Source organism: Prionailurus viverrinus, chromosome C2 (assembly GCF_022837055.1).
Source record: "Prionailurus viverrinus isolate Anna chromosome C2, UM_Priviv_1.0, whole genome shotgun sequence".
In the NCBI taxonomy this organism is placed as follows: Eukaryota; Metazoa; Chordata; class Mammalia; order Carnivora; family Felidae; genus Prionailurus; species Prionailurus viverrinus.
In genome coordinates, this window is record NC_062569.1 from 106,694,334 (window position 1) to 106,708,743 (window position 14,410).

The 14,410-nt window shown below is 39.6% G+C and overlaps 1 protein-coding gene across 7 annotated transcripts in view; it reads left to right on the forward strand.

The window, feature by feature from the left end:
• Positions 1-361: 361 nt before the first annotated feature.
• CBLB (Cbl proto-oncogene B) overlaps positions 362-14,410 on the forward strand; it is a 231,140-nt gene continuing 217,091 nt past the window's right edge. The window contains exons 1-3 of one of the 7 annotated variants that reach the window (XM_047874977.1): positions 362-435; positions 10,216-10,377; positions 12,277-12,460. In XM_047874977.1, coding sequence (XP_047730933.1) covers positions 12,293-12,460 — 168 coding nt within the window. In that variant the 5' untranslated portion in view covers positions 362-435; positions 10,216-10,377; positions 12,277-12,292. Of the gene's footprint in view, positions 436-10,200; positions 10,378-10,419; positions 10,467-10,782; positions 10,895-11,004; positions 11,023-11,136; positions 11,217-12,276; positions 12,461-14,410 lie in introns of those variants that run through there. The other 6 variants (XM_047874981.1, XM_047874978.1, XM_047874979.1 and 3 more) reach the window with 6 other exon arrangements.

A 14,410-nucleotide genomic window follows, 5' to 3' on the forward strand; every position in this document is an offset into this window, starting at 1 on the left:
GTAGGAAATTAATTGTATTCATCACTTTACTCCCTTCCCAGATGTCTTCCAAAATGCTATCTTTTATTTTCAAATCCATTTTCCTTCATATTTAGATACAACTGTAGCTAGTAAAAAAGGCTTTGATCTATATTTCATAAGTAAGTATTATTCATGTGAATATTTCTTTTCAATATTATAGAAAATATAAGCTGCGCATGTCTCCTGACTGAGGTTTCTGCCTCTCATCCTGGCTTGCTGGTCATAAAATTATATTTTAAACATACATCTGTTTTTTCATTAATGTCAAAAATTAAATAGCAACATGAAGCCTTCTTGATCTTCTCTTTCAATATTGGAACGAGACGCTTTCTTCTGGTTAGCAGGCAAAATGAAAACGACGTGACAGAGAAGAAAAATGTATATAAGTGGACCAAGTGACTTCCTGCTGAGGAGGTATTTGATGTGGTGGTGGGGTGGTGGGGTGCACAGAACCAAAATCATCAGCCCTACCCAAGCCTGACACTTCATAAAATGCTACCTGATGAAGACATCCTGTTACTCTGAAATAAAATGTAACTGTTTGGAAAGTGACAACACATAGAGCTCATATACCAATCATGCAGGAAAATTTGTCATAATTTTTTAACCAAGCAACTGGGGGATAGGGATGGAGAGGGGGAGGGGAGAGAAAGAAAATAGGAGCTTGCCTGAAAGAAACTGAATACAATCTGAATACAATATGCACAATGTGGGAAAACTGTGATGTTAAAGATCCCGGACAGCTGAGTCCTAGAAACTTGAGATCGGTTAAGTCAAGCAGGTTTGGTCGCATGGGCCACATAAAGAATGTCAGTATGTGTGTATGCACACAATGTGTAGAGGGCATTGCCATGAAGTGAGAAAGAGATGCAAACAAGAGAAACCATTGACAATGGTCAGAAGATCCTGGTCACACCCAGGTCCAACCCTTATCAAAAACACTGGAAATCTAGTTCATAAATGGCATGGTCTGGTAAAATGTCTGTTCAGAGATGCTGACAGTTGATATAAACATGAGTTTTGGTGAAGGACTCAATATTGTTAATTTTTTTTTGGATGCTGCTTTGGATTCTTCGACAAATAGTACCATATTACTGGAAATGAATCCCACTAATAATTGTATATACCTTTTATTCATAGATCAAAAAATTAAAATGACATGTAATAGGGCATTTAGTAGTTCAGAAAGTTGCCCTTGGGGTGTCCCATGTTTCTGTATGTCATCTTAGAAGGCTACTTTATTTCTAAATTTTTTTTTACCTTTATTTAGAGAGGCAGAGAGAGACAGAGCACAAGTGGGGGATCAGCAGAGAGAGAAGGAGACACAGAATCCGAAGCAGGCTCCAGGCTCTGAGCTGTCAGCACAGAGCCCGACACAGGGTTTGAACTCACAAACTGTGAGATCATGACCTGAGACGAAGTCGGACGCTTAACTGACTGAGCTGCCCAGGTGCCCCAAGGCTACTTTATTTCTAGATGATTATTGCTTCACTCAGTGTGAACAGGCACATACAAAGTCAGTGGTTAAAATATACAAACGGATAAAAAGCCAATAACCCTCGTGGTTTTTAAAAATTACCTTTGCAGTCTGGGAGAACCATTTAAAAATAGTAAAATGAATTTAAGAGTTTTGTTTTCTAATGTTTCATTATTTTGTGAAAAATATATTACCATGAACATTTTAAATCAAAATTTTATTAATTATATGAGAAAGTATCTTATTTTATATTTCACTCTGGCTACTGGAAAACAAAACTTGCTATAAAAAATAGAGTATTTAAATATGTGTAACAACACATAGACTGTACATAGAAGTGTATCTAATGATATAAAGGGCCATATACAATTATGTAAAATTTTACACAAGCACATGCACACAGGCATGAGGAAATAGAATAATTTCTTTTGTGGTTGGATTACTATAACATGGCTTTGCTGATGATGAGGCGTGTTAACACTATGTTAAAAAGATAAACTGTCTTTTCTTTTCTGTGTACTATCTCTTTCTTCCTGACCCACCTTGAACCCTAACGCTGATCATCTGAACTATATTCTCAAGAAAAGATTTGATTTTTTTGATTTCTTGATTTCTTTCAGTCTTGTATTTCTGTAACAACTATTCAGTCAAAACACAAACCTGTTTTGAAGCTACACTCTTACTTCCCGGGCACCCTGCTAGAGAAATTTACAAATCTTTCCATGTTAGCATCACGGTCTAATTCACGGTCTCCAGACTCCACTGTGTTCTTAGAAGAGATTCTCAGTCTTTCTTTTCCTTGCCCTTTTTCTTTTCTTCAACTCAAAACCTTCACCCCTCTTAAGTTTCCTTCAATTTGAGAAGTCAATTTTGTCTACCACTTTGTCTAGTAGAGTTAGAAGATCAAACATGGTCACCCTCAACCTCTTACCACAGCTAGAAATGTATTTATAATGAAAGTATGCATAGTTTTTATTAATGTTTGTTTATTTCATTTGTGTGAGAGAGAAAGCACATGAGAATGCGGGAGGTGGGGGTAGGGGCAGAGAGATAGAGAGAGAGAGAATCCCAAGCAGGCTTTGCACTGTTGGTACAGAGCCCAAAGTAGGGCTTGATCTCACTAATTGTGAGATCATGACCTGAGCTGAAATCAAGAGTCAGATGCTTAACTGACTGAGTCACCCAGGTGCCCCAAAAGTACACATAGTTTAGTTTTATGGATTTATTTTTAAGATTTATTTTATAGATTTACTATTTTAATTTTTCCATGTTCCTCCCATTTCATCTTAGGTCTCCTTTTTTTCCCATTCTTGTAGGATACTATGCCCTTCAGTCTCTTTCTTTGTAATTTATTTCTCAGCATGTACACTCATGCTGAAGTTTCTTTGATTGCAAAGTTTTGCCCTCCCTAACTCCATGCAACTCTACATTCGTCTATAGGTACTGTCTAAATTCTCTTCTCCATCCTTACGTGGATTCCTTAAAAGACTCATCTCTACTTTTCAGTTCCTCAACTTCCATTCTTTTAAACCCATTTTTTAATTGACATTGTTCTCATTAAGGTCACAAAGGATCTCTCAGTTATTGATGCCAATGGATGTTTTGCATTTTGCCTTTCTTTTATTGGACCCCTCTCCTAGAATTGAAACTTTTTTTGTTCCATGGAAATACTAGACTCCCTGATCTCCATAAGCCACACCCAACTGGTTTTGTTTGTGATCCTCCATCTTTTTTGTGAATCCATTTTTTTCCCTGATTTTTTCTGAATGTTGACCTTCAAGGTTCATCTCTCAATTCAATGTTCTTCTGATCCCAGATAATCTCCTTTTATGCCGTTACGACTCTGAGGTAATTACTCATTTGTCAATGTTGCCAAACCTATCATCATACATTTCCAATTGTCTAATTAAAATATCCATCTGCTTACTTGATAGATGCCTTAAGTTTTTTAGTTATGGAATAAACTAATTAATTAATTTTCCCTTTCCCCTAAATAGACTGTCCCTTGATATTCTCTGTGATAATTGTTGAGGTTCTCTTTTGCCAAGTCATTAAAACTAGAATATTGACCATCATTCTTGACTCCTCCATTTCCTGCACTTTTAATATTTCTATGTTTATCAGTGACTACTAACTTAAATGATCTGGTTCACAGGATTAGTTGGATAACTAGAGTCACCTTGCAAAGTTGAAAACCATCCTAGGTCAACGGAAGCAGAATCTCTGGGAGAGGGACTTGGAAGTTGGCTATTCTAATGGGAAGAGAAGATTGGAAACCATTTTTCTCAATATTTCTCAAATATCTCACTTGTTCTTTTACCTACAGTACCACTGCTTCATTTTAGGTCATCTTCATCACTTATTGCATTTTGTCCTCCTCTTCTGGCCACCCACTTTCAGATTTATTCCTCTGCTGTCTATCATCAACCCGCCCATTAGGATGAACATTCTGAAATGGGAATGTTACAATGGCACCTGCCTGGCTCTTCTAATCCTGTGTACTCCCCTGTAGCTTAAAACCCTTCCACAGCTTCTTGTCAAAAAGGATCAAATCCAAGTCATTAACTGGGCACCTGAGGCCTTATTTTAATTTACTTGTCGTTTGCCACTTTTTCCCTTTTATTTACCTTTCTTTGCTTCCCACAAAATGGACCCACCTACTCCCTGTGCATAAAAAGTTGTTTTCTTTCTTCCATGTCCTTGCTCACGAGGTCCCCTCTGACTAGAAATGACCTTTTGTGATTAACTGTTAAGCCTGTTTATGTTTCAGCTTTGTAATCACTTTTTCCAAGCTGGGTTAGGTGCTTTTCCCCAATTTCTCATAATGATCTCTGCCTCACGAAATTACTGCTTTTACCACTTGAGTTTATAATGATCTCTGAATATGCCTGCTTTCTCTCTGAAAACAATGACTAGTGCTTAATCATCTTTGTATTCCCTGGTGTCTAGCATAATGCTTGGCATGTTTTAGATGCTCAAAAAGGTTTGTTGAATAAATGAGTAAATGAGCAGTTAGAAGTCATTGTTGATAAAATAAAATTGGATACCTAGTAGATGTTTTGTCTCAAAACAATAAAAAATTTTAAAAGGATAATTTTTGTCTGTTGAGAATTGTGAACCTGGGAACCAGTAGAGACTTTCTGTAGACTTGGAATATATTAGATCTCTGTTGACATTATTAGAGCTACTCCTGGAGGTAATGTGCTTCTGATTTATACATTCATTTCAGAACTTTCTGGTTATAATTTGGCTTCTTGAGTAGAAAAATGAATATAAAGCTAGTCTATATTAATACGGGTCTGATTAGCAGTCGTATTTCTCACACAATTATGTTGTTTGTATACTACACATGAATGTCCTGAATTTGGGTTTGTTATCTATATTTTTTAGGGTTCAATCACGATGGACAAATTTTTTAATTTCCAGACCTGCCAAACTGAATGATATGATCAGTACCAAGATCCCTTCAGCCTTGAAATTTTGAATTTATATTTTGTTAAATTGAAAAATTAAAATAAAAATTCAATCTTGTATTAATATGTTATAAATCAAAATGTGTAGGGATTATAGAGAAATTATTGTGACAAAGTCTATCATATTTTACATTCCTCACACATACTCTTGAGGGAAAAGAAAATTATCTACATTTTTACAAATCAAGGTATGTTAGGTGAACATGGAAAATGTACTATGAAATATGAAGACTGCAGCGGAGGTATGAAGGAATACTGAACTGAGGCAAAGTAGTAGGTTTTAAAATTTTTTTTTTTTTATTTTAGAGAGAGAGCTTGAGGGGGAGGAGGGACAGAGGGAGAGAGAGAATTAAAAATAATTACATTTATTTATTTATTTTGAGAGAGAGAGAAAGAGCACAAGTGGAGTAGGAACAGAGAGAGAGGGAAAGAGAGAAAGGGAGAGAGATTCCAAAAAGGCTCTGAGCTATCAGCACAGAGCCCAAAATGGGGCTTGAACTCATGAACCGTGAGATCATGACCTGAGTGGAGATCAAGAGTCAGATGCTTAACCGAGTCACCTAGGCGGCAGGAGAGAGAGAAATCTTAAATAGGCTCCATGCTTAGCCCGGAGCCTGACTCAGCACTTGATCCCATGACTATGGGATCATGACCTGACCCCAAATCAAGAGTTGGGTGCTCAATTAACTGAGCCACTCAGGCGCCCCAGTAGTAGGTTTGTTCCAAGAGTTGAAGTAACTATATTTAACACTGTCGTATACATTTTATTTATTTATTTATTTATTTGAGAGGGAGGACAGAGGGAGGAGTGAGAGAATCTTAAGCAAGCTCCATGCCCCAGCACAGAGACCAAGCTGGGGCTCCATCTCAAGACTGTGGGATCATGACCTGAGCTGAAATCAAGAGCGGGAGCTTAACTGACTGAGCCACTCAGGCTCTCATAAATCCTTTTTATTACAAATAACAACTGTCAAATCATTTTCTGGAAAATATTGATCTGGGAATCAATTATCTGGGAAAAAAGATCACAAAGAAATTCATTTAAGGTTTTTTTTTTTTCTTTCACCTAAGTAACTGTCTAATCTGATACATGCTTTAGGGTGGAAATGTATTGAGGCAATTACTTGATTTTGCCTATTCTGCACCCTATGATTTTGAATTGTTTAGGATTACTGAGCCCACATTCTCTAATGAGAATTAGATATAATTTACAATGCATACTTTCTCATATAATAAATCTTAAGCATATATGTATCTAGTAATAGCAGACACTAGGTTTTGCTTGGGAACTGATAACTTATTATAATACATGTCTTTATATATATGTATATTGTTCTGGATTTCAGCTGAGTATCCCAAATTTTTATTATCTCATACCACCAGTATTGGAAACTACAGCTTTTGTTTCAAGAACTGATTTATTAATCATAAGTTTAATTTTTAAAACAAGATCTTTGTGGTGGAATTTGCCAGTTTCTTGCCAAACACCTACTCAGGCTCTTCTCTTTAGACCCCAAACTCTAATTTTTAGCTGGTTATATTGCATCCTATAATAAAAAGCACATTGTCTTCCAGACATCTTTGCAGCTAAGTTTGGGCATGGGACTGAGTTTTGGCCTTGAACTATTACAGAGAAATATTTGGGGGAGTTCTCTGAAAATTGCTTGAAGGGTATTGATTCAGCTGGAAGTTCAATATAGCCTCCCACTTTCTTCTTAGCTTTTACTCTGAAAATCAGTAATAATAGCTGGAGCACCGACAGCCATCTTGGAATGTAAGGTGGCTTTGAGGGTAGGAGGCCAGGTACTGGGATGATACAGAAGAAAGAGGAACTTAGGTCCTTAAGAAATTTGTGGATCCACCAATCCTATCTGTAATTCCTATTTTCAGATTTTTTTCAGTGTGTGAGAGAAATAAGGTTCTATCTTGTTTATCATTGTTATTTTTGTTGTTGCTGTTGCTGTTAAGAAAGAATTTCAGTTGAGCCCAAACTTGTACTCAGGAGTCTGGTTATGTCTGATGAAACCATATATCCATTACTCCTCACTGCCAGCTATTAGTATCTGTTGTTAAAGACAGATGAAAATCTATTCCTCTTAACAAGGAATGACTTGTTAAACCCAAATATGACTAGATAATAATGTTCTTATTTCTCTCTAGTCTGTGAATTTGTGTCCATATTAGTTTTTTTTTGTAGTGTATCATTCTCTATTTTTATTTTAGGAGGGGCATTGTAAATCTGCTTTGTGGGAAATGTAACATTTTTAAAAATAATTTTTCTTAATGTTTATTTTTGAGAGACAGAGACAGAGAGTGAGCAGGGGAGGGGCAGAGACAGAGGGAGACACAGAATCTGAAGCAGGCTCCAGGCTCTGAGTGGTCAGCATGGAGCCTGACATGGGGCTCGAACTCATGGACTGCAAGATCATGACCTGAGCCAAAGTCAGACACTCAACCTACTGAGCCACCCAAGCACCCTGGAAATGTAACATCTTGCTTGGAATTGTGAATGCCATGGATTCTCCATTGCATGGAAACAGGAACAACCTTATATTTCCTATGCAATACCCTTGATCAGTCTATTCATTCATTTAACGAGTATTTTGTTTTTGAGCAGTTATTATGGGTCAAGTAAATTGTGGGAAGGCTTTGTTATTTAGTCAACTCATGTCTTTATCACATGGGACACCTGTGAATTAGGAGAAATTAGAAAAAAAAAAGAAGAGAAAAAAATTGAACTGAATGGAAAGTATCTGAAAAGATTTAAAAAAAAAAAGATGAAAAGTGTTCAAAGATAGGACTGTAATCTACATTTCCCCAGATGACACCAGCCAGTAAGTACAGATATTAATGTCAGACATTAATGCTTGAATTATAAGCGTTCATAGTTACCATTACAAAATTTCTCAGTACTCCAGCCATGAAGCTTCCTAGGCTTTTCTGGGAATCTTAGGGGGAAGGTCTCCCGCGTGCTTATGATGAGCCTCTGCATATTATTCACCTACTGGCTGCTATGGTGCTTGCAAGACTCTTAGGTAGGAATCCCTTACCGCTCTGCTTCATGTCAGGATCTTCCACAACACTCCTGTCCTGTGAAGATACCATTTCCAAGTTCGCTCTAGGTTACAAATTCCCACACTGCCCAAGGATACTGCATTATTAAACTCACTGTTTTGGCAATTGAGGTGTTCTATGTAGAAATGAGGAAACTAGATTTCCAGTCCACTCTGCCACAATTGAAATGCTACCATTTATGCTCCCAAGTCTCCCATGAAAGCATTCTTTTGTGTTCTTATTTATAGCCCTTCGGTATGCAGTGCTTTCTTATACTCTATCTCTTATGTTTCCATTGGAGGCTCCTAGGGTATGAAGTTCATCCCAATAGGTCTGTATTCTCCTATGTACATCAACTCATGCTAACAGCTTTCAGGAAGAGCTACTGCCCCATCAGTTAGTTCATAAGCAAACCATGAATCCTAGTTTGGGCTTAGATGGGAACCCTGCTATGTCAGAACTTAACATAGACTCTAGATGATTTTGATAAAATAGCTAGTTGAGACTGAAGCTGTAATTTCTTGATATTGTGTGTGAATGTGCCTGTGTGTATTATATGTGCATACATATATACATGTATATATTACCATATCCCACAAAGCTTATAATCTGTGTCAATATGGTATTGAAACATAGTAAATTTCATATTCTAATTAAGTCATCTCTTCCAGTTTCAAAACTAATACAAAAGGAATGCCACATGCTATAACATGTATTTTACTTACTCTACATTTATCCAGATGTGAGTGTGAGTAATGCATATACAGTGTTCCCTTAAGCCACTGTTTTTCTACATGCTGAAAAAATTTCTATACATAGTTTATATGTTTTTGAATTTGTTTAAAAGGCGAGCCAATAATTTTTTTCACTTTTTTTTACAGTCTCCCCTTAGTAAATATAGCTACTGTTAACATGAGTAAAGGAGATATGAGTGGGTGGAGGAGATATGGAGAGGTCAACACTTTTGTAGATAAATGCAATGTAAAAACAAGTAACTACTCTCTAATTATTGGCATAGAAATAATGGGAAAGAAACAAAATTACTTCCTGAACCACATTTTATCACCTGACTACCTTTTTCCTGTTTTAATCAAATGAAAATCTTAACCATCTGAATTTAGGGCTGCACAGTAAATTATAACAACTTAGGATCCTTGACAGTAATGATCACAGTACTAAAATGGTTATTTAGAAAGAAAGTCAGGACCATTGAGAAATATTTTATCAGGTTAACTGGTTAGAGAAAGAATAGAAATAATTTTTCAAAAAATTTTTTTAATATTTATTTATTTTTGAAACAGAGACAGACAGAGCATGAATGGGGGAGGGTCAGAGAGAGGGAGACACAGAATCTGAAGCAAGCTCCAGGCTCTGAGCTGTCAGCCAGCACAGAGCCGGACGGGGGGAGCGCTCGAACTCACGGACCCTGAGATCATGACTTGAGCCGAAGTCGGATGCTTAACTGACTGAGCCACCCAGATGCCCCTGGAAATATATTTTCTTAAAGACACAAAATATCACCACATCTGAGAAGTCCAAGGTGTAAAGGGTATTCAGCACTACCAACAGTGGTAGAAAGAAAATTCCAAAGCATGACAGTTCAGAGCAATTGTCAGTAGCACCTGTGGCAGGATTGAAGTTAAACAGAAAGAGATAGAAGGCATTTATTTAATCTACGATCTCGTTGAAAGAGGGGTCCCAGCACAGATTTTTCCTTTTAAGATTAGCCAGATGTGGTTCTTTCTAAGGGCATAGTGATGGAACTACAGAAAAGAGATCACAAATGCTGGGAGAGAATGGCAGATACAATGAGGTTGGCTTTAAGACGGAGAGAAATCTATATAAAGTGACTCAAACAAAATACAAAAGCTGATTCCTCTTCAGTCATTTAGGAAGAAACTTATACTAATTAAGAGGTGGGTTGCGTATATTAGCAATTCCCATAGTCTGGTTCTTTTACTGCCCTGTCCTTATTAGTAGCTACTATTTGGTCAGCAGGGTCAACTATTTGCTTTTTTCATGAGCCTGATGTTTGATCTTCACTCTTTCTAGAACTAACAGTAAAGGGATACACTCAGAAACTTAGGAAGTTTTGGTTGGCATTCAGGTGTTAACCCTAGTCTACTCTATGCGAGGTTTATATTTCATCTTAGAAGCTAGCTGCGTGACTGCTGTGCTTTTTTTTGACAGCCAGCAAGAAGCAATGCCTTAGACCTGTTTGGCTGCTGTCCTGGGTAGAAGAGTTTGGCAGCCCTAGGGAGATGAAATTCTTCAGCTTCGGACCCGCCCAGAGTAGAGAAGCAACACCCTCTCAGCCACTACTCTGTTGCTATGAAACAAAAGACTAGGAAGGTGAGCGAAGCAGGAAGTCCCGCCTTTTAGCCCCAGTTGGCTTTGGCTCCGGCTCCCAATGCTCACGCCCACTCGCCCACTCCTTATTGGTCAGTTCCCCAGTGCCTGGCATCCTTTCTTCCATTTCCTTTCCCTTTTCCACTTTCGTTCTTGGGTGAGTCCAGTCCTCCCATTACCCTCCAAGTCCCTTTCCATTTGGGACGTGCCGCGAGCGGGCCTTCCTTTGGGGCCATTGTGTACTGTGGGAGACGTGGACTGGGTGGTAGTGCGAGGACGGCCGCCTCCCCACCATTGGCGCTGCCCGCTGTCGGGCAGTGCAAGGGCGCGTAGGATTGGTCTAGCCGCAGGAGGCCCCGCCCTCGGCTCCGCCCCGCTCCTGGGTTTCTCTGTGTGTGTATCCAACAGGGGTGGGGTATCCAGCGAGTGGTCTCCTCCTCCAGCTAGTGCTGCTGCGGCGTCCCGCGGCCTCCCCGAGAATCGGGCGGGAGGGGAGAGCGGGTGTGGATTGGTCTTGACGGTAATTGTTGCGTTTCCCTGTCTCGGTGGCCTGCGCTCTGGGTTGCTTCTTCCTCGGGAACGTGCTTTTACGGCGATCCCACACTCCCTGCCCGGGCTATCCACGCACCCTGGGCTCGTGTGTGTAAAGTAGGACCCTCGCACACGCGTGTCTCTGGACAGCTGCGGCGCCGGGAGGCCGGGAGGGAACGGGACGCCGGGGAGGCTTGCCGCTTTTTTTCCGGCCAGGGGGCCCTGGGGCAGCCAGGCGCGGGCCACGGAAGGAGAGGGGACAGCCCTGGCTTCCAGCTGCTGTCGTCGCCGCCTGCACAGTTTGTAGAGGGGTATTTAAAGACCGGAACCCTGGCTTGGCCAGGGGAGGAAGGAGAACGAGTAGAGGGAGACAGGCGGCTGGGATTGCAGACATCCCGGGGCGGGGTGGGGGGGGTGCGTCCGCTTGGGAGCCGAATGCCGGGCGCCCAAGACTGACGGGGCTGCGGGCTCTGGGGGTACGAGGGGGTACTTTGTCCTTTCTCTGTCCACCTTCCTCCCCCAGCTGAGGTCCGAGAGTGGCCGGAGAGGGGCCTGAACAAGGAGGGGGCAAAGACGTCCCGAAACAAAGCTTTGGACCCCCCCCCCCCATCCCCCTGGGGTGAGACGAGAGGAAAGGAACGATCTAAGTGAACTCTCTTCTCCTTTCTGTGCCCGCTCTTGTCAGTTTCTTAACCCTCTTTTTAAAATGGGTTATTTGTTGGTTTATTTGGCTCTTAACTTGAGGCTAACTCCTCACCGCGTTGGTTTAAAGAACTGTGTGTTCGGTTGTCTATGTTCCTGTGCCCATACTTGTTGGTTTTAGCAGGGAAAATCCAAATCCTAAGCCTTTGTTGACAACAGATATGTCTCTTATGGTCCTGTAAAATAATGTTTACGTTTATATAACTTGAGGAAATCTAACAGAGTGAAAATGCAGTTTTTGAGTGAGGCTTTCAGAATGTTTTCTGGGGGCGTTAGTTCTAGTGTATGTACGTTGAATTGTGATTAAGGCAGGGATGGGGAGAACATCGTGTTCTTATCTAGTTGGAGAAAACCTATGTTAAGTTTTTTTGTTGTTGTTATGAGTTGGTTATTAATCAAGGCTTCTGCTACATGAAATGTGAGAAGGTTGCATCTTTAACTCTTACTGTTCCAAAAGCAAATGTAAGGTCAATGCTCCTAAACCTGTTTGTTGGGTGTACAGATTGAGAATGCAAATTCATAGGCTATTGAAAAGTTGAATCGGGGACCCAGGATTTTCTCCTCACTGATGAAGGAGAATGTAGTGGGTACAAATTAACCTGTTCAGTTCACCTGGGTAAACATTTTCATGTCCAACTAACTTTTTTTTTTTTTTAATCTGCCTGTCAGAGAACTAAGGTTCCAGATGGCAAATTCTATGAATGGCAGAAACCCTGGTGGTCGAGGAGGAAACCCCCGAAAAGGAAGAATTTTGGGAATTATTGATGCTATTCAAGATGCAGTTGGACCTCCTAAGCAAGCAGCAGCAGATCGCAGGACTGTGGAGAAAACTTGGAAACTCATGGACAAAGTGGTAAGTTCTGTATGCTTGTGCCTGTGTGCAGCCTCATTTGCCCTGGATATGGTTTCTTCCTCTATGGTTTTATTTGAACCATTAATTAATAGTATTGTTACCATTAATTAATGATTATTATTATGGCAACAGTCTATTGATTTGGCTTGACCATTTTTCTAACATCCACTCTATGTTTTAAAAAGTTGGAATCAGAACACAGACTTGTTTTTTCACCTTTTGTCCTGCTCTTTAAGGTTCAAAGTTCCTCTATATGACTCAGATATGCAAAGTTTTTACCCTTGGCTGCCCTTTGTTGGTACATGGCCACAGAATAGTTTGGAAGTGTTTGTCTTCTATGACGTTGTGTTACTGTTAAATAACAAAAGAGTGCAGGCAAGTATTTTAAGAAAAGCCTCTGATGGACCCCTCATGATAACCACAGTACTTGATGCTGAGAATATCTACTAGGGAAAGAACCAGATTAGTCCTTAAGTGAGGAAGCAGTATTTGAGAGAGTTTCCATTTTCATCTTTGAGAATTCATCTTCATTAAGGAACTTTTTTGTTGTTGTCGATGATAGAGTTACAGTTTCTTTCATCTATTCCATTTTGAAACAGGAAACCTTTTCGATTGCACATTGTTTATTGTGAAAGGAAAATTTATGATGGAGGTGGTGGGGCGGAGAGTATCAGAAACCTCTGTGGTTTCTGCATGTTGCTATCAGATGAATTCTAATTTCAAGAAGAAATCAAGCTGAATGTCCATACCCTGAGAAGTCTAGGCAACTTGAATATTTTACAGGGGTCTACTGAGAAACTGTAGCTTCTACTGTCCTCTGTTACTAAGTAGGATTATGAAATAAATATGATTAAGATGTAGCATGCTGCTGTGCAGAATTAATAGTTCTTGCTTTTGAAGCAGTGGTACTGTCTGCTATATATTGGTAAACGTTTGTAGCACCATCTGGTTTCATTTCATAGATATTTGGGGCTAATTATAAATTTAGTTGATGCAAGGCTCTTGATATTTTTGTGACTGCAGAAATGGAGTTTAAAAAAAATATCTTTTGTAGGGATGTGCGAGAGCCTCCTTGAAAGCTTATGGTAGCAGTTGCCTTTACCGTGGCTTGTAGTTGTGTATGAATGTTTGCCACAAAAAGCCACCGCCAGTGGTGTTAGCCATACAGGAAGGTGATGAGATTTGTTTTATCTTCATTTATCCTTGCAGGAAGTACAGATGGATAGATGAACGATAGGCCTGCCATTCTATGGCCGGTGGTGCTAAATGCAGAGCCAGAAATTTTTGCCAGATAAATATCCTTAGTTCTTGGCTTTAGTGTGACCTATTTAAGCTTCTGCCAGTTTATTCAAATTGTGATATTAAAATGCTCCAGACAGAATGATGTCATAGTGTCAGAACATTGCAACTTGCTGCTTGAGGTCAGGTTTTGATGTTAGCATCAGATACTTAAGAATAAGGAGTGTGCACTTGAAAGAGCTGCATGTATCTGGTAGGCGCAATGCTAGCTGTCTTTGCTTTTCCAAAGAGTATGCACTTTAAGGTCTTTCTTAACTGCCTAAATCATTAGTTGGGTGTAAGAGAAGGAATTCAAGGTTTTTCTCTAACTTACCTGTTATATGAGTGGCCAACAGATGGGTCCGATTCTCCCAACGAGCTGCACCTCCTTCCCCACCCCTTTCTGTGAGTGGTCAGAATTTGTGCATTTGTGAGTGAATGGGAGAACATCAAATAAAAAAGATTTATATAAGGAAGTGGTGAACTATAGTTAATATAAAGTCATTATTTTTCAAACATGAGGAAATATATTCATAGTTTTGGTTTGTAACTGTTAACATAAGTCTTAGCCACTTTTAATTATGTCACCATGAGTTATAGTAAAATAGATGGTTTTTTGATAGTTAAGCTTCTGCCATTGTTGATTTTATTAACCCTTTTGTGGGTTTGGGT